General features: G+C 41.4%; 1 protein-coding gene across 10 annotated transcripts in view; it reads right to left on the bottom strand.

Moving 5' to 3' along the window:
* Positions 1 to 21,244, bottom strand: part of Rabgef1 (RAB guanine nucleotide exchange factor 1) — a 65,378-nt gene that overhangs the window by 8,196 nt on the left and 35,938 nt on the right. For 9 of the 10 annotated variants that reach the window (XM_023714372.1, XM_023714366.1, XM_023714368.1 and 6 more), the window contains 4 exons: positions 16,712 to 16,881; positions 3,939 to 4,020; positions 1,531 to 1,663; positions 165 to 256 (listed from right to left, as the gene is read on the bottom strand). In XM_023714372.1, the coding sequence (XP_023570140.1) occupies positions 165 to 256; positions 1,531 to 1,663; positions 3,939 to 4,020; positions 16,712 to 16,881 (477 nt within the window). The remainder of the gene's footprint in view (positions 1 to 164; positions 257 to 1,530; positions 1,664 to 3,938; positions 4,021 to 16,711; positions 16,882 to 21,244) is intronic. The other variant, XM_023714364.1, reaches the window with a different exon arrangement.

The raw sequence follows: 21,244 nt of genomic DNA, 5'->3' as shown, positions 1-21,244 counted from the left end.
TTGTGCAAATCACTTCTACTACACTCCCATGTACCTGGGCCATCTGCAGTATGGAAATATTTTAAAAACTTTCTGCTCACTGAATAAACATGAACTAATATTATTACAAAATGTTAACCTAAGGGGGAAAACAGCCAAGTACCAAAGCTCTCAGTTTCACTGACCTGTGATTGCTTTCACCACCATATCAGAAACTTCTGGAATTTCTTCATTAACAGGGACACAAAGCATCTGAGGTGTGACCCAGTGCAGAGCCCTACAGAGAGAGAAACAGTAAAGCAGAGTTCCAGGGATGGACCACAGCCTCCTATCCTGCCACTGCCTCCAGCTGATGGAAGACAGGGGCCATCCATAGGCAATGTTTGGTCCTGCCACCTAAGTCCTGTGTGGATGACGTCAAAGTAGCCAGAACCCTAAAACAAGACCACACTTCTGCATCTACCACAGGAACAGAAGACGGTTTTGTTAATTGAAAGCAAAAGTGAGGTGTGGAGCTACAAACCTGTTACCCTAGCACTCTGGGAGACTAAGGCAGGATTGAAAGTTCTAGTCCTGCTTGGATGTCAATTATTCAGCAAGGTCCTGTCTCCAAATAAAAAAGTAAAAAAGGGCAGAGATTGTAGTTCAGTCTGAAGGTCCTGGGTTCAATCCTCAGTAGCACAAAAACAAACACCAAAAGGAAACAAAAACGAGCAGGAGATGCTGCTACTAAGACTGAGAAGTCCTCCATGTAAAAAGTCTCACTGGCCACCACTCATGCCCATCTGGGGCTATGGGAGCCCTAGGAGAGCCAGCGAGCAGGAGTCCTTGTGGCTTGGACCACGGTGCACTTCCCGGGCTCAGCCCACAACTGCCCGAACTTTGCTCGGCTGCTGCTCTCCCTCCAGTTACTCCCAGCCCCTACCTTCCGGCTGCACACCTCACTCCTGCAACACCACTTTCAGTACAGGCTGAGGACAACCAGACCCTGCTCTGAGACCTCATCTGGGGTCCTGGGCCCTGTCCTCCACAGACCTGCCTCAGATGGGTCAATGTCCCCAAAGGTGGCTGGTCCTAGGTGTCCTAGTGTCCCCAGAGTGTGAGTTCTGGGGCCCACCCTGTGGACCCAGGAGGCTGAGCACTGGTGAGAGTGGAGACCAAGGAATGGCTGCACAATAACGCATGCTCTGCCCTGTGGTCAGAAGGAGGGAACAGGGTGCCCACCGCCCCAGTGCAGCAGCCACAGTCTGCTGCCTGACAGGACAGTAAAAGAGGGTAAGGAAACAAGTCCTCTTGTTCCTTGGCAATTCTGAGACTTGAAACAAATTTAAACACCAAATATGATTCTTATCTAAAGCTGCCTAGGGTGAGATGGATGAGCAAGACTATCCAGGCCCACTCTTCCTGACAGCACAGAGGGCTTGTAGGCAGGCACAGGAGGCAGTTTAGCTCTTACTGTCTCTTAGGGGCTGAAAGTCAAGGTCCTTACTTTTCTACCATGTGTTTTTCCATGAGTAAGGAGTAAACATATGACAAAGGAAAACAAAGGACCTGATTCTCTTCTGAATGGCAAGATCTTTCTTCTCGTCATCAGTAGTTTCCGGACAGAACACATATTTATAGAGACGAGTCATGATGTACTTTTCAATCTGATCCATTATCTTCTCAACTTTTTCTGAAGGCACTGAAATACACAAATAGATATAAAAGCTCAAGAGGACAGACATTTTAAACAGAAAGCATATCTTCAGAGTACTTTCAGCATAGCAGAAAACTAACTTACTAGTACATTTACTAATTTACTAGAAATATAAAGGTGATAAAATATATGGAGAATGTTACATCAAAGTACTTAAAGACACATGGCCACTAATCCCCTTCAAAATACTATTTGCTTCATACACACTTAGGCCGTCATTCTTGCTCCTTTTTGAAGCAGTTCTGCAAGTCCTCTTCATGAGTGTGTTTATGAGATGTGATAAAAAAATACAGTGAAACCTGCTGCCAAGTGCCATCCAATGCAAAGGCAAGCTCTTGAAGCCTAACAGTGCATCCTCTTCCTCTGGACGTGGCACTGTGTGACTCCTAGCTCTTCCCCAAGGTCAAAATGACCACATACGATCAACATTTTGAATTCATTCAGGACACTGTGGTACCCAGGACAACACAACTAATGAGAGGAAAGAGGATTTCCAGACCTGCTTCAGAAAAGGGTAAAACGACAGGACACATGTGTTTAAAGCAAGGAGTAGAACCTTTTTACCAAGATGGCGCTGCAGGCAAAGAAGGAAGTCCTTGCCCTTACCAAAGCTGAAGCCAAAGCAAAAGCTTTGCAGGCCAAGAAACTGAAAAGGCTGTGCTGAAAGGCTTCCACAGCCACAAAAAGAAGACAAGAACGTCGCCCACCTTCTGCCATCCTAAGACACTGAGACTCTGGAGGCAGCCCAAATACCCTCAGAAGAGTGCCCCCAGGAGAAACAAGCTTGACCACTACACCATCATCAAGTTCCCCCCCCCGACCACAGAGTCAACCATGAATAAGATTGAGGACAACAACACACTCATGTTCACTTTTTTTTTTTTTTTTTTTGAGGGAACCAGGGATTGAACTCAGGCCCTTGCACTTGCCAGGGAAGCGCTGATTCCACTGAGCCATCTCCCCGCCCCACACTCGTGTTCATTTTGGATGTCAAAGCCAATAAGCACCAAATCAAACAAGCTGTAAAGAAGCTCTATGACAGCGATGTTGCCAAGGTCAACACCCTAATCAGGCCTGATGAAGAGAAGAAGGCATATGTTCGACAGGCTTCCAATTATGATGCATTGGATGTTGCCAACAAAATTTGAGATCACCTAAACTGAGTCCATCTGGCTAATTCTAAATATATACTTTTTTTTCCTCAGTTAAAAAAAAAAAAAAAAGCAAGGAATATTGTGAGAAAGATTAATGGCAATGTGTTTTTTACTGTAATCAATTAAAAAAGATTAGCATTCACCATATTTTCGTTCATATCATATATACTATGCACACACAGAAAAGAAAGTATGTCACAGGGGCTGGTGAGATGGCTCAGTGGTCTAAAGCACCTACTTACAACAAGCTAAGCTCAGCAAAGCACAGGGACCGCGGTTCAATCCCCCAGCACCACATGCCAGCCAGCCCCGCCCCCTGGTGGGCTGAGCTGGCCACACACACACAAAATAAAGAAACAAATAAAATAAATAAATTTGTTTAAAAAATAGTTTAAAAAAAAAAAAGAAAGAAAGTATGTCACAACTAAAACACCATATAAAAAATTATCTCAACCTTTAAGATTAACTTTGCCAGCATCTCCACTCCCCATATAAGCAGAGTTAACAGACCGCTGAGCGGGCCTCCCTACTGCTACTTAGTAAAGCACTTGGAACCCCAAGATCACAAGTGTTGGCAAGATTTCATTTCTTTCCTTTCATTTCTCTGAGGCCTACCATAAAACCACAGAGATCTCTCCAAGGCACACACACAGCCTGATTTCTCAGACACACATACATATCCTAAGTACATCAGTGAGGTCAAATTCCAGAAGAATCTATTCCACTCTGAAGCTTAAGCAGTAATTCTGCGCTTTCCCCCCACCCCAACCCTCTTGAGACTCACAGTTATACCATCACAAACAGTGACTCACCACGCTGCTGACTCCAAGAAGGGGCAGTCAGTTAGGAAAGCATCCCAAATGGTTTTAACCCATCTCACATTCACCCACAATGGAGGTATTAAGCATTACTATCAATAAGCCACCCAGCTGCTCTGGTGACACACAGTGGCATTCAAAGGCACTGTCAACCTGAGCCTAGCTTCTAGAGCATCAGCAGAGTGGCCTACAGCACAGTGTATGAACCCTGCTGGGCCATGAGAAGAGGGAAGGGCTAAGTGATGAGCAACGGCCTGGCAGTTCCAAGTGACCCAACAGCGACATTACCTTTCCCACGAATCTGCATCCTCTCGGCTACACTCTGGTAAAAATCCTGAGTACACTCCGACTGTTCCTCAATGCTTTGCTCCTGAAATGAAGTAACAAGAGGTTGTTTGGTAGCTGAAAAGGTTCATGATTACAGATATATATATATTGTTGTTGTTGTTGTTGTTGTTATTGTTAGTCTTTTTGAGACAGGGTCTCACTATGTACTGGTCATGCGCTCACTTTGTAGTCCAGGTTGATCTTGAACTTGCAACAATCCTCCTGCCTCCTGGGATTATAGGTGTGTGCCACTATGCCCAGCTTAGAGGGCTATATTTTAAGAAGTTCCAAAATCCACTCTTTGTACAGGGCTAACTCTGACATACTAATTCTGCAGCAGAGAAAAACCTACCCATTCTTATCGCTCATGACCTTTTTCATTTTTTGCCACATATATTCTTACATGCAATGCCTATTTTAATGATTTATTTGCATTTTGCATTTGCATTTCCATTTCCAAATGGCTAATCTACCTAGTCTTTTTTTTTTTGGCAGAACTGGGGATTGAACTCAAGCCCTTGCGCTCGCCAGGGAAGTGCTTATTCCAATGAGCCATCTCCCTGGCCCTACTTAGCCATTTTGACAGCTTTTAAAATTCCATGATATTAACTAATTCATTCAGCCCTCCTCTACCCTGCACATTTGGGCTGCTCTTCACCTATGCATCTCGAGGTACTGTAGGTACCCATCTTGTGAAGACTGTTTTCTTCTGCCATTAGTCCTGGGCATGCGCTCATTTCCCCAATGTCCCTGCAACACTGGGCTTTACAGTTTTCTTTTGGTTCTACTGATTTTAGACTTGAAATTTATGTATTTCTCACCTTCTTCCAAAAAAATAAAGTCTACATAGGAAACCACCCCTCACCACCTGCCTGCAGCTTAGCTGCTTTCTTCAGTCTGTCTCACCTTCTACCCATCTACATACCACCGATCAGTGGTTGTGATGGGCCTGGTCACTGTGCCTGTTACCTCCTCAGGTCCCAGCCTGTCCCATGTCCCACCCACTCGGTGAAGCTTCCTTTACCTCTCCTGCCTATGCATCTCACATCCTCCACCAGCTTCCTGAGGAGGGCCCCTCACGGATGCCTTCAGGTTTGGTTCACACTTTCCATCTTCCAGGAAACTGTCCCTCATTTCATCAAAAGTACTGGGAGCGGGCTGGGGAGATGGCTCAGTGGAGTAAGCGCTTCCCTGGCAAGTGCAAGGGCCTGAGTTCAATCCCTGATTCTGCCAAAAAAAAAAAAAAAAAAAAAAAAGGTACTGGGAGCTCTTTCTGCCTACAGCTTTCACATGCCTTGATCAATCATCTACAAATGATAACTCACTGACTTAGAATCTCTCATCAGAATATGAAACACAGACCTAAAGTAACGTGCACATGTGCTTACCGGGCCCCTTCAGAAGCAATTGGTAAAGCGTGCTGGGGTTTCCCCTTATTTCTCAAACTGTCATGTAATTCAATTTGAAAGACTGAATCTATTTCTGGAATCCCTGATTTATTTCACTCTGCCCTGCTCCATGCTTTTATTCCTTTTACCAAAACCTCACCTTGTTGTAATGAAAGTTACTATAATTCAAAATTTAAACTTAGAAGCTTCCCTTCCACAAACTTCCTACCACCACATAAATAACTTAGACCTCTACCATTTTCTGTTTCCCCTTGGATTTCCTAAGACATCTTTTCCCATGAATTTCCTGAAATCTCTATTTTTATCCATGCTAGTTTTAACATTTTTATTAGTACATGCTTCTGGTACATAATGAACAAATTCTTGGTAGTCTCTCCATTCTAAAAGCACTTAGTACATGATTAGTACAACTGTCAATGATATAAAAATGTTAATAAAATGCCTAGAGGGCTTTCAGTTTATTTTTTTTTAAGTTTTTTTTTAATTATTTTATTTTTATTTATGTGTGCGTGTGTGTGTGTGTGTGTGTGTGTGTGTGTGTGTGGCCAGCTCAGCCCACCAGGGGGCGGGGCTGGCTGGCATGTGGGGCTGGGGATTGAACCGTGGTCCCTGTGCTTTGCTAAGCTTGTTCTAAGTAGGTTCTTTAGACCACTGAGCCATCTCACCAGCCCCGGGCTTTCAGTTTAAATGACAAGACTGAATCCAAACAAATACAATATTCTGTGATAATAATGAACATGAAAAACCAATTGCCGTGGGCACATAGGAGATTCCTCACTCTTTCCTTTCTTTCCTTTGAGCCAGTCTAACTCCTGGGCTCAAGTGACCCTCCTGCCTCAGCCCTCTGACCCAGCCCAAGCAGCTGCATCTGGGACTGCAGGTGCAACCAGCACAGTTGCCTCTCCTGCTTCTGTTCTAGCTACTACACTGAGCGTCTCTAAGCGGGTCCAGAGGTAGCAGCAGCAAGTGTCCTTGATTCATCCTTACATCTGTGTGAGACAGCTGTGACATGCTTCTTCTAGTGAAGCCTGTGGGGGACACTGTCCTCTTAGTGCTCTGCGGCGTGAACCCCAGCAGAGCACCGTCACTTGTGACAGCATCCCTGGCCCAGCTGCCCTCGGTGTAGACGGAGAGGGTCTCTGCACAGGCTCAGCAGGTCAGTTACTGCCACAACAACTGAATTTGCAAGTTTCCATGAAACAGCATTCTTCTGTTACCTATCCAGCCCCATCTATGAACTGATTTAACACGTATTCTACATTCTCTGACTTCGCCTCTGTACTAAATTAGATCATCAGATATATGTATCCAGGAGCTAAACTAGCTGAGGGCTGCTGGAAATATTTCTTCAGAGCTAACTTAATATTAGGCAGTATTACCCTGAATGAGCCCAATCTTGTCTAATACTACATCTGGCTTTTATGAAGGACATGTTTGTAAACTTTGAATATCAAATTATCACCCTGTTCTCTTATTATAATCATTTTGTAAAATTCCTTAAATCCTTTCAATAAGCAGAGCAGTTTTGAATAAATAAAAAGACTACCATTATAGGACTTAAGAATTTCTTTTCTTTTTGCTTTTTTCTTTGAATGAAGGTCACACTGGCCTTGAATGTACTATGCAGCCCAGGCTGGCCTCAAACTTACAGCAATCCTCCTTCCTCACTCTTCTAAGGACTGAAATTATAGGCATGTACCCCCACACCCAGCTGAGGTGGATTTCTCTTTACATTAAATCTGTAAGTCTAATGTTATTTTGAACAGGGAAGACTGAACATCGTAACTGTGATAACTGAATTTTCCTTTATGATGTTATAATTTAACTTTGTTTTAGCTTATGTTCTCTATAATAGACTATTCAATTTAATCTACATCATTACTTTTCTATTTATTAATTTTAATGTATTTTAGTACAGGGTTTACAGGGTCTCACTATACAGATCGAACTCATAGTGATCTTCCTGTCTTTCAGCCTCCCAAGAGCTGGGATTACAGGTGTGCACCACCATGCCCAGTCCAGCAAATGCTGGGGGCGGGCCTGCGAGGCCTAAAGTGCTGGGGATGGAACCCCAGTCCCTGCACTTGCCTAAGCAGGTGCTTAGTCTGCTGAGCTATCTCACTGGCCCCATCGTTACTTTTGCACCAAATTTTAACACTTACCCAGGTACAAACTGTATTTATTTTTAGGATTATTACTATTATTCACTTCTAATTAGAGACACAGGTGAGTTCCTTTTAAAGACCTAAGCAGCCCATGTTTCTGGTAACACAGCTTCTTTTCCAGCTCCAGAGTATAATTTTAGATTACATTCTGAAGCCTTTGTCTAACAGATGTTCCTTGTCCACTTCCCACTAACACCTTAGCTTACTACCACATGGCTAGCATTCAATTTTAGTTGAGTAAAGAAGGAATAAATGTGATCATTTTTATTGTTCCTCCACTTGTAATACTATAAAGGCGCTGGAAGGGATTCTCCATGTTCTCACACTTCTGCAGTGTGAGCGTACCCAGGAAGGCCTTTGTTCTATACTACCTTCAAGGGTATTTCCCTCAAAAGAAAATGACTGTTTCCTCTCCAGTGTAATATTTTCTTTGGAGCTAAGGTCAGGCTGACTCTGTATTATTAAAGATTAAGACTCTTATGTCAAGATTACTCTAACACAGCTCACTGCATGCACAAACTCAGAACTTGGCTTCTGCTATTGCTGTAATACACTGGCCTTTTGTCTCTCCCCCAGGAGACCTGTGTCTTCTGCCAGGACCCACACAACTTTGCTGGCTACCTTGTTAGGCAGCAGACCTTTCTTACCGTTCTTGCCAAAAGAGCCAAGTTACAGCTGGCTTGTGTTCATAAGTTCTTTTAGGTTCTACAAAATGGCAAAAGATTTCTCATACTTACCAAGAAAAACAGCCTAGCAGCATAAACAAACTCTTTTCTTCAAATATTCACTATCATTTGGGACCATCTTTTTCTATAGTGACTAAGTCAAAAGTCATCTTTTTCCTACATCTTTTTCCTTCTTAGTAGTTTAAAATATGGCCATTTAGGCGTCTTTCTTTCAATACCGTAGCAACAGACACTCTTCACCTTAACTGCTCACTAAAGTCCTTTTTCCCATCTCCAGTTTTGAAAACTTTCCTGTGACTACTTCATTTATCATGAGAACTTAGTATCTCCATGATCTACTTTTTGGGTTGTTTCCTTTGCAGTGCTACTGTTTAATTGATTTGGGTTTCAGCTTTAATGTCTATTTATTTATTTATTTTGCATACCGGGGATTAAACTCAGGCCCTTGCACTTGCCAGGAAGTGCTTATTCTACTGAGCTATCTCCCCAGCCCCTAGCTTTGATGTCTGTTTGGCTTTGGTAGTGTGTGTAATCAAAGTTGCAGTCTCACACATTAGGTAAGCACTCTACCACTGAGTTATAACCCTCACCCCTACTACGGCTTGTAACTAGATGTGCCCTCAAAGCTTCATGGGCTCAGAAATGAGGTTTTTCGGATCTGGCTAGATCTAGGGCATGTGCTACTGGGATTAAGGTGTATGGTACTAAATTAGCCTGCTGACTGGAATTAACAGTTCTTGGTAACACCATCCAAAATGCTCGTAGCCTGGGTGGGATAAAAGGGAAAGGCAGGCTGGCTTCTCACTGCTTCTGCCTGTCAGCCATGAACCGTTTTCCTGTTGCAATGCCCCTCTGCCATACTGACCTGCCTTGGGGCCAGCCAATTATGGGCTGAAGCTTCTACAAACTGTGAACTAAATAAATCTTTCCTCCTTTAACTTGTGGATGACAGGTATTTTGTTTCAGCAATGAGGAAAGTAATCAAGACAAATTTTTGGTATTAAGAGTGAAATTGCTGCTGTAACTGCCTGACCACACGGTTCAGAAGCCTTTGGAACTGGCTTTTGGGAAGAGTTTGGAAAGGTTTGGAGATAGCAGCCTGAAAAACAAAAAAAGCTGGAATGCTTGAGTCTGTGATTGATGGGAGATTCTGATCAAAGCTCAGAAACCTGAATGCTGATAGAAATGGTGCTGATAAAGACCAGGCTCAGACAAGTACCTGTCTTGTGTTCAATTTCCCGAACGAACGAACGAATGAAAGAAAGAAAGGAAGGAGGAGGGAGGGAGGGAGGGAGGGAGGGGGAGAGAGACAGAGACAGAGAGAGACAGAGAGAGAGAGAGACAGAGAGAGAGAGAAAATGAATCAGTCAATCAATCAGGATCAGGAGGGTTTAGTTAGGAACAAGAACATCTTTGGCTGTTGGACTCCAGATCACATGTTATGTGCTGGCTGAAAATTTTTCTACATTTTGCTTGTATCCAGAGACTGCTAAAGGTCTCTGGATTAAGAAATTTCAAAGCAGTCTAATGTTGAGGCTGTGGCATTGCCACTGTTGGAGATTTTTAGCCTGATCTATGTTGAGAATAAAGAGCAAAAGGTTCAGTACAGTAATTTATTTTTATTATTATTTCTTCTTTCATTTGTGTATATGGTATAGGGTCTCACTACACAGATTGGACTCATGGTGATCCTCCTATTTTCAGCCTCCCCAGCACTGGGATTACAGGCATGTGCCCCCACACCCAGACTCAGTCACTGGCTCAGTGAGTCCCAGGGAATAGGCCAGCATGGCATGTGAGACTGGGGATCAAACCTCGGTCCCTGCACTTGCCAAAGCAAGAGCTTTGTCTGCTGAGCTCTCTCTCCAGCGCAGTAGAGTGATTTACAGTTTTGAGTTTGTCCAGAAAGAAAGCTCTAGTACAGTTATAACCTATAGAGATGCAGCAGAAGAGAACTTGGTTGCTGAAAAGGAATGGGGCAATAGAAAAAATGAATTATGAAATTACAAGGACCAGCACAGGACTCCAACCTTTGCAACATCAAAATTGCAAAGGTGAAGAATTTGACTTGAGAAGAGAAACGCCAAGCATTATGTTCCAGATTGGTGGTGGCCTAGAGGATTTGTTCCCCAGGATTGGGTTCATAGTGCTCAGCAATCTAGGTTTTCAATGCTGCAGCCAAGAGGGAAAAAAGCCCGGCTACTGGTCCCAGCTGGTGCGGACCTTGGCATCATCCACACGCTCGTTTTATGTTCATGCACAACACAAGTGCAGGGCAGTCAGGAAGGCTTCCACTCAGATTTCCAAAGGCCTGGGAGGCCAGGCAGCGTGCTCCTGAGAGGGTCGTGCATGAAGCTGAAGATGCAGTAGAGAACGTAGAAGTTTGAATGTGGATTATCTGAGGGAAACTGCAAGGAGAAAAGCCAGGCCAAGACAGATGGTATGGGAGCTAAAACCATTGGCAGTGCCATTCAGGTGGAGCCACCCAAGCCTTTCAGAGTTCACATCTTGCCACAGATTATACAAATGCTGGAAATGGAGTTAATGTCTACCCACTGTATTTTGGATTAGGCTTAGTCCCATTCTTTTCTATCCCCCTATTTGTACCCTTTGCAATGGAAATGTTTATTTTGCACCACTGTATGATGGAAGTGTTCACCTTTCTTTTCATTTGTACAGGAGCTTGCAACTAATAGTCTGCTTTAAGTCTCAGAAGAGACTTCTTTTCCGCAACAATGAAACTGTTATGACTTTGGCAACTTGTAGAGACAGACTACATGTCACTTGTATAAAAGTGACATGCGTCTGTGCATGAGTCTTCTGGGGACTAGGGGGAGAATGCTACACCTTTCTATCTACATGTTCCCCCAAAGCCTCCTGTGCTCATAGATGAGGCTTTTCGAGCTGCCTGGATCTAGGGTGTGTGATGCTGGGACTAAAGATGTGTGGTACTAAATTTGTCCTCTGATTGGCTTAAGCATAGTTCTGGGCTTGGCAGAATGGATTTACTGAAGACAGAAGCCCCATCCTGGGTGTGGGTGGCACCACCCAAAAGACTGGTAGTCCAATTGGGATAAAAGATGGAAGGCAAGCTCCCTGCCATGGCTTGCTGCTCCCCCTGCCTTTCATTTGCCAGGCCATGGACTGCTGCTCCTGTGTGCTGCCCCCTTGCCAGGCCACCCTATCTTGGAACCAGCAGACTGTGCACTGAAACCGCTACAAGCTGCGAGCTGAAATGAAACCTTTCCTCCTTTAACTTTTGGGTGTTGGGTATTTTGTCTCAGCAATGAGAAAAGTCACTAAGACAGCCCCATATTTTTTTGTGCTGTCCCTAACAATGCTTAAAGGAAAATAAACATATGAGAGTTTTCATCCTCTTTAAATAAAATTTAAACATTAACATTTATTTCTTATTATTTATTTATTTTTATATATTTAGTACAGGGTGTTCAGGGTCTCACCATACAGATCAGACTTGTAGTGATCCTTCTTGTTTTTCCCTCTCCCAAGTGCTGGGATTACAGGCGCACGCCACCACGCTCGGTCTCAATTGCAGTCTCATCAAGCCCTGGAAGTGAGGCTGGCATGGCAGGCCAGGAATTGAACCCCTGGCCGCTGTATCTGCCTACGCAGGCGCTTTAATCTGCTGAACTATCTGGCCGGCCCTTAAGCATTAACATTTAAAGTATACCATGCATGCACTCCTCCTATTTTATGAAAGTCTATCTCACTAGGTTATTAGTCACTAATTGAATATAGATTTAAACATTTACATGAATAAACAGGGCTCTTTAAAATCCAATTATTGGCAAAATAAAAGTACCAAGAACTGTTACAGTCCAGTTACTTATTTCTCATTTCTAAGAATAAAACCCAGAAGTCCATCATTTTTAGTAGCTAACAACTAATTATAAATGAATTTCTATCTTTTCTTTATATATAAAGGTCATCATAAAATACTTAAAAAACAAACATATCCTACCTTTCACCTTCCCTCCTGAATGAAGTATGCAGTAGGCTACATATTGTAGTTACAGTGAATTGGATGAGACACACAGTGCAGACGGAAGCACGCAAGCAGCACAACAGCATCATCCCCAAAGAGGTTTTGTTTGTTTAAAATACTTTGCCATCATTAAGCTTGAAGAGATGACCATTACTCATCGCACGCCAAAGGCCCCTAGTCTCCCATCTGCCCTTTCTCTAAGGCTGTAACACTGCCGATCACGTGGCATGAAAAAAAGTGTTCAACTCCTGAATCAGAGTTCATTAATGAAACTGCAACAGGTTTAATTTTGTGTAGCCACTGTCACTTAGGCCACGCAGATAAGAAAAGATGAACCAGTCTTCCATAATCTATAACAAGCAAAAAGGCAAACAAGAACACAGAACAGAACAAAGCTCTGTAGGAGGCAGAAAGCTTCCGGTTGCAGCCCCCTGCCCCTACGACCTGCGACCTGCGCCACCGTGCCGAGCCCCCCTGCTGGAAGGTGGAACTGCCTAGCCAGGGCTCAGCAAGGATGCTGTGCATACCTGAGGTGAGGCCCTGAGAGACAGCCCAGAGCTGGAGTTGCACCGCTCCAGCCGCAAGCGTGGGGCCCACGGCTCTCCAAGTCTCCCACAGTCACTCTCATGCATGGCTGTCCTCTTCATGAGGTGTTTTTCATTATTTTTATTCATTTATCACTTTCAGTATGGTCATCAATCAACCTTTCATCTACATTTTTTTTCTTTGTTTTTTGGTGGAACTGGGGACTGAACTCAGACCCTTGTGCTTGCCAGGGAAGTGCTTATTCCACTGAGCCATCTCCCCGGCCCCCTTCCCTCTAAACTTTTAATTGGCATATACTAATCGGACATAGGTGCCGGGTACAGTGATATATTAGCATGCTCACCACTTCAAACAGCATTTTCCCATATTGGGAACCTTTCTGCTAGCACTTGGGAAATTCACAGTGAAGCATGGGCTAGAGAGCATTATGGGATTGCCCCCTGCCCAGCTGCACACCAGGGCCCACTCCCTTCTCTCCCACCCACCTCACCCACGCGCCACCCCTCCCCCACCTCTGCAAACCACTCTTCTCAACTCTGTTTTCACGAAGCGGACTTTTTTAGCTTTTGCATATAAGTGAGAACACACTACTTCTAATTTTAAAATTGGATCCCATGTTGTTTTTCTTGATTTTTTTCAAAAGCCTATTTTGTTAAGGTTTCTTCGTAACAGGTAGCTAAATGCAGCACACTACTCCTTATAAATGTGTGGTTTAGAATAGTGAGATCATCCTAAAGTATTTATCTATTTATTTTTGGAAAAGAAAAGGTGGCTGAAGATGTAATCACATTTTAAATTATGAGTTTTTGTTCTTCATTCAAATATGGAAAACATAGTTGAACATTAACACTAGGGAAAATTCTAAGTTCATTTAACATAATCAGTACCAGATTCTGAAAGAATGACTGTCCAGGGAGTTCAGAGGGAAACAATGAAAGAGACAAAGGCCTTGGGTTTTGCTTGACTGCTTCCTTAGTAGGGAGAAAGAGCTCATCCAGGTGACTGCTAATGTAAGATCCTTGTTTTAAAACATTGAATTGAGAAATTTAGTTTATCAAAAGAGTTTCAAGCAATAGCTAACATTAAAAGACGGTACACTGAGAAAATGCAGGGTCACCCTTATAGAAAGGACAGGCTACACTTTTTAGAATACAGGAAAATGAGGGATCTTTTTTGTATGCTTATCAAGGGCAGGATCTGAACAGTTGGGGCAGCAAAAAAGTTCCTCCAAAGCCTTAGTTACTTTAAGTGCAGTCTAGTAGTATTTGCTTATTTGGCTTGGTTTTTATGTTGCACATGCTGACCTGAACTTGTGGGCTGTGCTCACTTTAGCAGCACATATACTAAAATTGAACTTGTGGGCTTCTGCAGGGACTACAGGTGGTAGGACAGTAACTTGCAGCTAGAGGACAAAAGGGCATATGGAGGGACACTCAGTTACAAAGCATTTGCTCAGTACCAGCTGTGTGCCAAGTACTGTTCTGAGGCTGAAGACACCTGAGACACATGTATGGAAGTCATGAAATGGGAAATGGGTTGGACAGTGGCTCTTCACACATAAAGAGCCTGAGGCCATATCCAAGTGTCTGATGCAATTGGTAAGGCTGCCTCTGACAACAGGCATGATGGTGTCTATACCAGTTATGCCTTTAGTACTGATCAAAAAGTCGATTAAATTCTTTTTTATGTATTTAGCACAGGGTCTACAGGGTCTCACTATGTAGATCAGGCTCATAGTGATTCTCTCAAGCACTAGGATTATAGGCGCGTGCCACCACACCCAGTCTCAATCACCATCTCAGCATACCCAGGACTGGGCCAGCACAGCACACCAGGGATCAAACCCCAGCTGCTGCGTTCTGCCTAAGCAGGCGCATTAGTCCGCTGAGCTATCTGGCCAGCCAATCAATTAAATTCTTATAGATCAAGGGTCTGTTATGTTTCTGAATAAAAGAAAAGCAAATCTAAGTTGTTTCGGATTCTAAAATATAGCATTACACAGCATACATGCTATATGCACTATAGTATAAATGCTCCAGTGAATATTTTATGATGGCTCACCAATACACTACATGAGAAAAAAATGAAAGTTGGCTGGGCATGGTGCTAACTCAGCACTGCAAAGGGAGAGGCAGGAAGAGCACTTTGAGTTTGAGGCCAGCCTAGGCTACAAAGTAAGATCAAGGTGAGCCTCAATTACACAGTGAAACTATGTGTTTGGGGCAGGATTGTATTTTTCTAGAAACATAACCCTGGACCTAAGGAGAAATATCTAATCATACTGTTAGGACCTGTGGTGAATAATATTTAGAAAATCACAATAATATAAATGTTCTTTTCCTTCACTTTTAACTTTTAAATTCAATATATAGGAAGAAACACTCTCAAGTTTTAATCATAAAAAGTCAATGTATTCAATTATAATGCTAAAATGTAAGGAACAGCTACCCAAATATGAAAGGGAGAGAAGGGAAAGAAAAGGTGAAGTGAAGGGTAAGAGCCCTAAACTCAAAACTAAAAGTCAGGAGATCATGATAACACTTGGTGGAACAAGAACTACATGTTCAAATATGTCGTTCAAGGTTACAAGAATAAATAATGGAGGAGATAAAAAAATATTTTTCAATGTTGTATGGCAGGCACAGGCCTGGCATCTCAGCACCCAAGGCTGAGGGAAGAATATCTCAAAGTCAGCCTGGACTTCACAGCGAGACCCCATGTCAAAAAAACAAAACAAAAATTATATGTCACATGAATGCTGAATTCTCCCACATTAAGAATTGCTTCTTTATTTTATTTTTATTATCATTATTATTATTATTATTTATTTATTTATTTTTTTATTTATTTTTTTATTTTTATTTATTTTTTTTTTTTTGGTGGACCCGAGGATTGAACTCAGGCCCTTGAGCTTGCCAGGGAAGCACTTATTCCCGAGCCAAAGAATTGCTTCTAACACACACAAGAATCAGAGATGGCTTGCTTGCTTTAACTAAATGTCACTACTTGCTCACAGTTACCTTGATCACACAGTGCCACTATTTTCCTAAAGAACAAGAAAGCTGTTCTCTTTTACAAACTCAATTTGATATTTAAAAAATACCTTGAAGAAGCCCACCGCCCATTAGCCTAGCAATGTCTGACCACAGCCAGAAGAGAGCTAAGCAGGCAATCATCTTGCTGTTTTCCTCATTCCTTTTCTTTCCTCTTAAGTTTTAGAGATAGTTCTGAGTTTAGTGCCCATACTATAACAAAACCGAATTGATTCTATTTACAAAAATTCCACTGCAGCCTTAGGAATTACTGAACTGAACCATGGGTTAGAAATTCTGGGTTAACGAACGACACAGGTATGGAAGTCAAAATTCTATTTCTGACACTGGCCAAATTCCACCTGTGTAACCTTGGACATGTACTTTAGTCTCTAGTTCTCAATTTCCTCATCTATAAAATAAAAGGACTGAAACCAGAGAGTTGCTAAGGCCCTTTTCAATATCTAAATTCTATCTTTCTTTCTCTAACCAAATAAGGAGAGAAAAAATTTAAATCCTAATTTAAAAACTGAAACAAGTAACAACAAAACTCCCTGAAAGTATTGCTGCTGGCCTAAAAGTCATTACAGAGTTAAGATCTAAAGTAGCAGCTTAGTTATGAGGCAACAAGTTAGGAGGGCCTGTTACCCAAGTACATAATTCAAGTGGTTTCAAAGTCAGAATTTCCACAAAAAGATGACCTAAACACTACTCACAGTGGAAAAGTACTAGCCTGGGAGTCAGGTTCTCACTTGGGTCAGAGGCTTTTCTTAGGCAAATAACATCTTTTGAGTCTCAATTTTCTCAGGTATAAATTGACAGAATCATATTACATTACTTCTAAGACCTTTCCTAAAACCAAAACTCTTAAGTGGTTATTCTCAACCTACCCTTTTGTAATGCATTGCTTCCAAAAACATCTTGGTCTGTTTATAGATTTCTTGGCCTGTCTTGTGGAAGGTCTTGAGAAATTCTATGAACTCCTTAGACACTCTATCCGTTTCAATGCTGGTTTGCCGGTTAATGGAAGGACTGGGAGCTTTTGCTTCCTGAATTTCTGCTGGGAAAATTAAACATAGTAAGTTTCATAAGAGAGAAGATCACTAATTTAAGATTATTTAAATTATGTTTTATCAAAGTTAAACTGAAATTTAAATGATTTTATGTTTAAATGTTTGGACAGCTTTCCTTAAAGTAAACAAAGTCTCTTTTACGAGTAGGAAGTACATCAGACAAAACTTCATGATCTAAGATATTCAAATACAAGTTGCTCTGTTCATATTTTCTTAGCCAAAATACATCCTGCTTTGATCTATATATAGATTTAATCATTAATACTGAAGTGACACACTTGCTTGAACAACGTTCTCAAAGATTGCCTGAGTTTATAAAGCTAGTCAAAAAGTAAAATAATAATCAACAGAAGCCTAAAATGTTAAGAGAACATGTAAAATGTTGGACAACTGTTCAAATCCCATCATACTTGCCAAAAGGAAAAGGTCCATTTGTCTATGTGGAGACAAAATTAATTACCCACCATTCAGTTTGCAAGCCACAATGCTCAAAGCGAAAGAACACAGCCAAAGTAGCATAATAAACACAATGGAGCACACACCAAATGGGTGAGGGAAGCAAACAGAACCCTCTCCAAGCAGCTGGGGACACAACTATTTTCCCCATCCTTTATTAGTATATTATTATTATTATTATTATTATTATTATTATTATTTTTGTACTGGGGATCAAACTCAGGACCTTGTGCTTACCAGGCAGGTGCTTAAGCCACTGAGCTATCTCCCTGGTCTCTCTTTCCCCTTTTCTAATAAATAGTGCACTGAAAGAGAAATGGGGCTTTGACAGATCAAGGTAAGGAGGTAGTCACAATGCCATCAGAAAGTATGGGCTATCAATTGGTCTCCTAATCTTGAACTATGCTAATTCAATATTTGCGAAGAGTTAAAAGATCTCATACCCACAATTGCCTTTTATAGACAAAAGGAAAGATAATCAAAAAGTATCTTTGTTTGTTTCCTTTTTTATTTTTTTAGGGAAGGGTTTACACTGTGTTCAGGGTCTCACTAAGAGATCAGACTCATAGTGATCTACCTGTTTACAGCCTCCCAAGAGCTGGGATTACAGGCATGCACCACCAGCCCAATCTCAGGTGCCGTCTCAGTGTGCCCCAGGGTGGGGACTGGTGGCAGGCCTGGGGATCAAACCCCCACTGAGCTATTTTGGCTGTCTCACTGATCTCACTAGCCCTGAGATACATTTTTTAAAAAATCTTTTATTTAAAAAAAAATCTTTTATTTATTTATTTAATAGAGGGTCTCACTACACAGCTTGAACTTGTAGTGATCCTCCTGTCTCAGCCTCCCCAGCACTGGAATTACAGGGATGCACCACCACACCTGGCTTCAGTGGCCCACACCGGGCCCACACTGTATGTGGTACTGGGGAATGAACCCAAATCCTTGTGCTTACACTTAGACCAATATCTCCCCTGCCTAGAGATACATTTTTAACAATAGGTTGTAATTAAATTTTAAGATAATAAAATGATATCCCTATTAGAATAGTATATGTAAGTGAGACAACATCAGTTATCTAAAAGAATATACAAACTGACCATACCATGACAAGCTTATTTAAGCCTCTCACCTATCTGGCATCACTGGTTGTTAATTTCTTGTGGGATATACTTATGTTTAAAATGAAGCAAAAGCATCTCTTCCCCTTATACTATACTATGAACATTTAGTTAGCATAAGAAAATTATATTTTATAGTTCTCTCTCTGAATCTAGTATTTGGCTTTTGGGGTTTTTTTAAATTGAGACAAGGTCTTGCTGCTGGCCTTGAACTCACTATCTCATCTAGGCTGGCCTTGAATTTGTGGGGATCCTCCTGCCTCCTAACTGCTAGAACTACAGGCACACCCCACACCCGGCTTGGCTATCTTTTTTAAAATTTTGTTTGTATATGGCTATTTTTTAAATTATCCAATGCTTTTGAACTATAATTAAAAAAACTAGAAACATTATATATATATGGCAAAAAACATGTCAAAAATCAGACAACAAATAGGAAATATATTTCCACACAGTAGTGCAACAAAGAACTAGTTTGACTAAGGGGTCCCTTAAGACAGAAAATACAGGGCTGGGAAGATACCTCAGCCGTATAAGTCCCTGCCCGGCAAGCATAAGGTCCTGAGTTTGATCCCCAGTCAAAAAAAAAAAAAAAACAGAAAATATATCCAACAGTGCAATATGAAAATGGATAAAGAATACCAAGAGTATAGAAAAAGGAAAGAGACATATCTTAACACAAGAAAGATGCACAATCTCACTCATAACAAAGATGCAAATTTAAAATACTATACAATGCTCTTTTAAACAATTTGGGTTTTTTTGTAGTGGTGGAGAAAAATCCCAGGGCTTCATGCATACTAGGCAAGTGCTGTACCACTGAGTTACATGTCAGCAAGAAGCTATTTTAAAAATTAACACACAAACACTTGAATTTGATCTTGAGAACACAGGAAAATAGACATCCCCATATTATGCAGATGCAATGTAAACCTCAAAGGAAGGCAATTTAACAATAATATAAATTTAAAATAAATATAACATCCCAATATTTTCTATTTTTCTGTTTTTAAAGTATAATAATATTTCTATCAATAGAAATGTTCTACTTATATGATTTTGCATGTAGAAAATAAGGTATGTTAATGGCTACTCATTTTTACACTACTTACAATAGCAAAAACTGGGAACCGATTACATAGGGACCAAATTATGATTTAATCCATAAAATAGAATATTCACAGCTTTAAAATTAAAAAAGTATGTGACAGGGCTGGGGCTGCTGCTGAAGGATGGAGAGATTGCCTAGCATGTGCAAGGCCCAGAGTTCAACCCCAACATGACCAAAAAAAAAAAAAAAAGTATGCTTTTTGTGAGCTGATATGGGAACAGCTCATTATACATTGTTTTAAAAAAACATGGTATGTGTGGGTGCTATCCTTTCTGTAAAACAGGGGAACGAGGATAAGAATATATGTGATGGTCAGTGAGAACAAATGCACAGAAAGATAATAGGAACTTAACCCAGGGATGTGGGGAAGCACAGCAGTACTCAGGAATTAGGTGGGTAAAAGACATAGAATACTACATTTGGTCCCTAGCAAAACAAACAAAACAAATCAAAAATTTGTTTTGTACATTGATGCCAGGTTTTGACTATACACCTCTTATTTCCTAGCCATTTAGATGTATGACCTATTTTTTTAAGCACATAAATAAATCAGATATAATCTAACTCAGGATAAAAGTAGCATTTTTTGTAAATATTTCTCAAATGGAAAACCAAAGCCTTGGTTCGTTGGCTTGTGGTCAGGGAAAAGTCTTCAATACTCAGAGTTTAAAGTTTCATTTAATCTGGCAGTTGCTCTATGATGAATACTAGGGGATCTGCTTACCCTATTGCCTTAACAATTAGAAAGTCAGACGAAAACAGATGAAATCATAGTTTCTGGACTTTGGGCAAAAGGCAGACAGCAGATAAACCCCTGTGAAAAAGGAAGCAAACATGACCAGTCCTGTGAACCACCCATTTCACTGCCTGTATCACTTGTTGTGGGAGAGAAAGGCAACTCCAACAGTGTCCAGCCAACTTGCTGTGTTAAAGAGAGCACATTTGGAGTTCAGGGAGGGTAATGTGGCTGCAACTAGCACGGCAAAATACAACAGAGAATAGAGCTGCAGAGAAAAAGCTCCAGACATCTGCAAGGAAATCCCTGCAGCCTTTAGCTGGAAGCTGTGCATGCATGTGAAAAAAACCTAAGATTAGGGACATGGTTACCCAAGATTACACAAAGCCATACATGCACAACCATTCTAAGTGCTCACACAAGTTTGGAAATGGTTCATTTTTTCCACGAGCCAAAGAGGAAAGAGCTTCTAATATAAGATATGGAACTAGGAATAGTGGTGTATACCTGTTACCACAGTACTTAAGAGGCTGAGGCAGAAAGACTGCAGGTTCAAGGTATCCTAGATTACATGGAAAGAGCAGTAACAAAAGAAAAAAAATACACTATGTAAGTTCTCAGAATATTGGAGACGGGTCATGTTAGCCCTAGATCAAAGGCTGGGACATGTAGATGGCTCATGCTAGCCCTAGTCTAGATCCCATTCTAACAAAGCTTAAAAGGTATCAGGTTGCTGCTTGGGATGTAGCTCAGTGATGCAGCTCTTGCTTAGCATGCACAAGACTTTAGGTTCCATTCCCAGAATCATAAAAAATAAAAAAATAAAATAAAAAATCCAAGTAACATAGTGTGTCCTAGAACAAGCCCAGCAATATTTAAAGTAACAAAATACAGCATCCACAAACCACAGAATTCAAAATGTCTAG

This window comes from Octodon degus, unplaced genomic scaffold (assembly GCF_000260255.1).
Source record: "Octodon degus isolate 3935 unplaced genomic scaffold, OctDeg1.0 scaffold00035, whole genome shotgun sequence".
In the NCBI taxonomy this organism is placed as follows: Eukaryota; Metazoa; Chordata; class Mammalia; order Rodentia; family Octodontidae; genus Octodon; species Octodon degus.
The sequence above is the reverse complement of the archived record's forward strand: the minus strand, read 5'-3'. Positions and strand labels throughout refer to the sequence as shown.